This window comes from Brassica napus, chromosome C9 (genome assembly GCF_020379485.1).
Source record: "Brassica napus cultivar Da-Ae chromosome C9, Da-Ae, whole genome shotgun sequence".
Classification (NCBI taxonomy): Eukaryota; Viridiplantae; Streptophyta; class Magnoliopsida; order Brassicales; family Brassicaceae; genus Brassica; species Brassica napus.
In genome coordinates this window covers 23,330,888-23,336,770 of record NC_063452.1, presented here as the reverse complement: position 1 = coordinate 23,336,770, position 5,883 = coordinate 23,330,888, and the positions used below count along the sequence as shown (strand labels likewise).

Below are 5,883 nucleotides of genomic sequence, written 5' to 3'. Positions count from 1 at the left end.
AAACACATACAATGAAAGTATACGATTATATAGAAATATATCTCATACGATTCTCATATCCCGCGCGTAGCGCGGACCGACCCTAGTAATTGATATATCGATTAGTGTTGGAAGACGGGGCTATAGTTAAGTTTTGTTACGAGGAAAAGGGCTAATACGTCCAAAATGTTGCAACCTAATTTTAATGACTTGTTGGCATAAAACAACATACATAATCGCATTTATTATTTTGTAGCAAATTATAATGCGAGAACGAATCAGATTTTCACTCAGCACTTCATATATATATATATCCTTTAAAGTATGTGTATGTTTGTTTATTTGATTTTAGTTTCATTTATTTATGAAAGATAACTTTGAAAAGCACGTCTCAACAAAACTCAGCCGTATATTTTTCGTTGACGAAGACTTAACCGAAATAATGTCGTAAGATATTATGTGCTTAGCAAAGAAGGACACGAGTCTTCATATAATACGAATCCTCCCTCTTAGACCATCAAAGAATTGTTACCAAGAGACGAAAAGTTCACTTGAAACCATTTGCAGAGCATAAGATGTCCACCAGGGCCGTCAGGAATGGAGGTAAGAAGAGAAGAGAGACAACTACAAATTTAGTATATATTTTTTGGTTTATATTTAATTTAAATACGGTGAAATATTTTGATAGTTGATTTGATCCATTGGACTATTTCTCTAGGTCGTGAGGAGCGTCGCATAACGGTGCGTCCGTCTTCGGGATCAATCACTGCAGATCGCCTTCGTTCCTCGCGTGGGACAACTGCAGTTCATGAGGTAACCAAAGAGCTTCGGATGACGGAAAGACGTTCTTCGTCAACAGCGACGACTGCACGTCGTCAAGATTTTCAAAGGACGGAACATCGTTCCTCCTCGCGTGTGGTCAGTACTGCAGTTCGTGAGGATTTTCAGACGACAACACGTCGTTCCTCCGGATCGATCACTTCACGAGAGTTTCGGACGTCGGAGCAACGTTCCTCAAGAAGGATCTCTTCAAATCGCGAAGAGGTCCGGACGGGGGAGCATCGAACGATCACTACAAGTCGTCAGCAGGTTCTGATGTCGAAGAGTCGTTCTTTGGGAACGGTCACTACAAGTAGGCAAGAGGTTCGGGTGGTGGGCCCTAGTTCTTCGCGTACAATCACTACAAGTCATCAGGAGGTTCGGACCTCGGAGCGTCGTTCTTCGGGAACGATCAATCGTGAGAAAGTTCGGACGAGGACGACAGAGCGTCGCTCATCAGGAACCATCCCTGCTGGACATCAGGAGGTTAAACGCCGTTCCTCCAGAACGATCACAGCCGATCCCCACCGCCGCTCCTCTTGAGGAGACAGATTCCTTCAAAATGCAGCGTACAAGAGTCTTCTTTTTCTATGTGTGGTTGAAACGTATTTGCTTATGTTATGTTTATCTTCTTTCTATGACTTTGCTTTTGTTGTTCAGCCTTTCTTTCTTTTTCTAAATAAGAGTCCCAAGCAAGTGTAATCTTAGGTTGTGTTTTCATTTACATTTGCCTTCTGATAAAAGTATAAAACATAAATCAAAGAGTTAACTATTGTACTTAATAACGAACTAAGACCAGCTCCATTGGTGAGCTTTTAAAGAAGTTCTTAACATTAAAGAAAAATAAAACAGTAATTAATATTAGTGAGAGAGTGTAGAAAGGTTCTTAATTTGGACATTTAAGGACTGGTTCTAAACATCAAATGACAGATGTTACACTATCATTGTTTCAATTGGTTTTAAAAAATTAATGTGTAACTAAATTATTATAATAACATTATTTTTTTTGTTTTAGAAACTCTTATAGGTTTTAACTGATGGAGCTGCTCTAACAAACTACAGTCCATACGAACAAATGGCTTGTTGGACAAACTTAGTTGACAAGCCATTTGACAGTTCTACGTTTTAGTATTTTTGTAACATCCCGAGTTGTGATATGTGAAAAAAACTTAAGAGAATTGATTTGGCTACCTATGTCACCAAAGTTGACTTACCTTTTCCGGAGCACATCCAGAAAGAATTCCAGAGTTAAGCGTGTTTGAACTGGAGTAGTGGAAGGATGGGTGACATATCGGGAAGTGATTCGCGATAGCATGCGAGTGAGGCCAAAGCATGGAAAAATGTCGGGTGGTGATTGCAGGGTCAGTAAACAATGATTTCGAGCCTTTAGAAAAATTAACGGACCGATCGCTGGAACGGGATGGGCCCACGGGCCGAGAGAGCGGGCATGGGTGACCCATTAGCTGTGGGCGGTCGGGGCGTTACAAGTGGTATCAGAGCTGGTTAGCCATCTCAGTTCTGACCTGAGAGACGTCTTGAGACATGTCGTGGGGCGCAACGAGGACGTTGCGTTCTTTGAGAGGGGGTGAATTGTAACATCCCGAGTTGTGATATGTGAAAAAAGCTTACGAGAATTGATTTGGCTACCTATATCACCAAAGTTGACTTACCTTTTCCGGAGCACATCTTGAAAGAACTCCAGAGTTAAGCGTGCTTGAGCTGGAGTACTGGAAGGATGGGTGACCTATCGGGAAGTGATTCGCGATAGCATGCGTGTGAGGCCAAAGCATGGGAAAATGTCGGGTGGTGATTGCAGGGTCCGTAAACAATGATTTCGAGCCTTTAGAAAAGTTAACGGACCAATCGCTGGAACGGGATGGGCCCACGGGCCGAGAGAGCGGGCGTGGGTGGCCCATTAGCTGTGGACGGTCGGGGCGTTACAATTTTACACTGTTTTTTGTTCTGATCGTGTATGACAATCTTAGGGCATGATTATTGGTAGGACTAATCTTTGAGTCCTTAGGTTATTTAATTAGTATTTTGATGTTAAGAGTTTTAGTTAAGGACAAACCTAAAAATATAGATTATTGGTAGGACTTTTGTAGAATTTTTAGATTATTTTATTAGTATTTTGAAGTTAGTAAATTAATTAATTATTTTAATTTTATTGCATAAAAATAAAACATATTACATTAAAATTGAAAACATAATAAAAGTACAAAGTTGGAAAAAAAAATTGCAAAGAACATAAATAAAAGCAAATAAAAGAACCTGTCTCACCTGTTTTTCTCTTTAAACTGCCACTGGGTTTAGGTGTGTTAAGGCTAAGTCATTTCTGCTCAAACCTCAACACACACCATGCATGTTCAAGAGTAAACTTGGTGTTATGATCAGCGTAGAAGATCTGGTGAGCAAGCTTCAGAACATCAGTGTCATTCTGGCCACTGGCTTGTTGTCTTTCTGCAGAAGCAAATGCGGCACATAACTTGTTGGTGAGCTCATTTATTTTGTGCCACTTTTGCTTACAATGGATATGCTCCCTCTTCTCACCCTCTGTAGCATGACGAGTTGATGCATAATATTCTCCAACTCTTTTCCAAAAGGTCCGTGCATTTTGATCATTTGCAACAATAGCATCCTTAGATGTGTTTAGCCACGCACTGATTAAAACCTCGTCATCAGCCGGGGTCCATTTCTTTCTCTCCCTACGCTCTACAGGTGTGACTTCAGGTTGAGTTGGAAGGTCAGTTTGTTGTGAACTGAAAGGAGGGAGTTCAGATGCTCCAAGGTTAACAGTACTAGAATGAAAACTTTCGAAATGAAAGTTTTCATGGACAACACTTGGTTGTTGACTGTGAAGAAGGCCTAGATAGCTAGCGGACTGGCTATATGGATTCCTTGAATCCATGGCAATTACTATAGAGAAGGGATTATAGAGGAAAAAACTATTTGGTTACTGGTTTTAGCTAAGCCGAGAGCTGAGTAAAGAAGATGTTGGATGGTTGGGGTTAAATAGGTTCAAGTGTTAAGTGTAATAAGTTCTAGTGTTAATGCTCAACCATAAACTACCGTTGTCTAATCAAAAGTTATTACAAACTACGCAACTTAAAAGCTATCAAGTGGAACTTAACAAGTTGACTAGATTTATTACTGAATTTCGTTTCAAACAAACTACAATTCAATCAACAGTAGCAACAAGACACAAGAAATAACCTCCTCTCACAGTTACGAAGCAGTTTGAGAACAAACTTATTAACACCTATCACAGTTATGAACAAACTTAACATCTTAGTATTCTGTTTAATTGCTTATTAACAACTATACAACTTCTCAGTCAGAAACTATCCACGAACGAACGAGAAGAAACCAGACACAACATTTCGAAATCGAACACCATCTAGTACTATCAGTTTAAAAAAAAATGAATTTTATCAAGTTTATAGAGTTCAATTAATCATCTACTACTATCAGTTTCAAAGAGAATCGAATTTTATCAAGTTTATGTAGTTCAATTCATCATCTAGTGCTATCAGTTTCAAACTAATCATCTACTACGAGAAGAAACCAGACACAACATTTCGAAATCGAACACCATCTAGTACTATCAGTTAAAAAAAAAAACAAATTTTATCAAGTTTATAGAGAGCAGTTAATCATCTACTACTATCAGTTTCAAAGAAAATCGAATTTTATCAAGTTTATGTAGTTCAATTCATCATCTAGTGCTATCAGTTTCAAACTAATCATCTACTACGAGTTCCCCAATCACTGATAAACTAAAAAGAATTTTTCTGTCACACATCACCCATGATTCAATCACAAACAACCACATACAATCACAAACATCACCCACGATAAAATATAAAACAACCACATACTATCGGTTACAACGACGAGGACAGAGGATTGAGCGTTACCTTATTTCGATTCTAACCGGCGGAGAGATTAAACGGCAAAGAGATGACTCAGCGGAGAGAGGAAACGTCGGGAGACAGAGTCGGAGAGATAGATCGGCGGAGACAGATAGATCGGTGGAGATAGAGCTCGAGAGACAGATCGGGAGAGAGAGGAAACGTCGGAAGACAGAGCCGGAGAGATAGATCGGCCGAGAGAGGGAACGGCGGAGATAGAGCTCGAGAGAGGGAACGGCTGAGACAAAGATCGGGGGAGATAACGGTTCGTGTCAGACAGAGATCGGGAGAGGGAACGGGGTGAGACCGAGATCGCCGTCGAGAGAGAGAAGGGAGAGGATGAGAATGACTCGACTCCGCTTTCCCAACCCTAATCCGCACACTCCCTCGCGCGATGACACGTGCCATTAAGGACGGAGACAAAAACTTCTTAATTAACATACGTTTTCTTCATTTTTATTTCATTTCGATTTAATTTTTCGGTTTAATTCTGTAAGGACGCAGTTTGGGACGCCGATAATCATGCCCCTATGTTGCCTTTGATCATCTTGATTGGCGTAGTGATCAACGAGTGGTTGTAGCCTCTTTTTGATGTGAATAGGGTTTCAAAAGTCCTTTGAAGGGCTTGCACAGAAGTGTCCTGCTATGTGTGGTTTTGATTTGAGCATGAAATGTGTAGAGTTTTTTTGTATAGAGCCATTATCCCATTATCTTTTGGAGTGCTGAATATAGTGGGCTATTATCCCATTATCTTATTGGGCCAGATTTTGCAGCAATCTCTAAATGTCTCTTTTGTTAATCCTAAATAACATTCAATTGACCAAAAGAAATAACATATACTATTCAATACGATAGCACGTTGACAGCACAAAGTCATTGATTGGCCCAGTGCCCATCAAACCTATAAAGCAATCACATTTATATTGCATCTAATCTTTAGTAACGTTACTACCCAATTTTCTGCAAATATTGACCATAATTATTTATTTCAGCCAAAAATCTTCATCTTATAGGAAGTGAAACGTGGTTTGGACATCAATCGTTTTATATAAACTATAAACGCATCGCTATTATAAAATTATAAGTCTTGACTTTAAGGGATATCACTCATAAGTTTCGTTTAAATAACTAAATACACAACTCACAAGATGTGTGCAGACAAGAGAGGTATGGA

At 39.6% G+C, this 5,883-nt stretch overlaps 2 protein-coding genes across 2 annotated transcripts; one reads left to right on the top strand and one right to left on the bottom strand.

Annotated features, from left to right (window-relative positions):
- The first annotated feature begins 316 nt into the window (after nucleotides 1-316).
- On the top strand, nucleotides 317-1,505 carry LOC106418659. Its single transcript, XM_013859402.3, has 2 exons — nucleotides 317-582; nucleotides 698-1,505. The coding sequence occupies exons 1-2, from the start codon at nucleotides 555-557 to the stop codon at nucleotides 1,339-1,341; spliced, it is 672 nt and encodes a 223-aa protein (XP_013714856.1). The 5' UTR covers nucleotides 317-554; the 3' UTR covers nucleotides 1,342-1,505.
- Nucleotides 1,506-3,127: 1,622 nt separating this feature from the next.
- On the bottom strand, nucleotides 3,128-3,706 carry LOC106430020 (glutathione S-transferase T3-like). Its single transcript, XM_013870791.1, has one exon. The coding sequence runs from the start codon at nucleotides 3,704-3,706 to the stop codon at nucleotides 3,128-3,130; it is 579 nt and encodes a 192-aa protein (XP_013726245.1).
- Nucleotides 3,707-5,883: the final 2,177 nt, after the last annotated feature.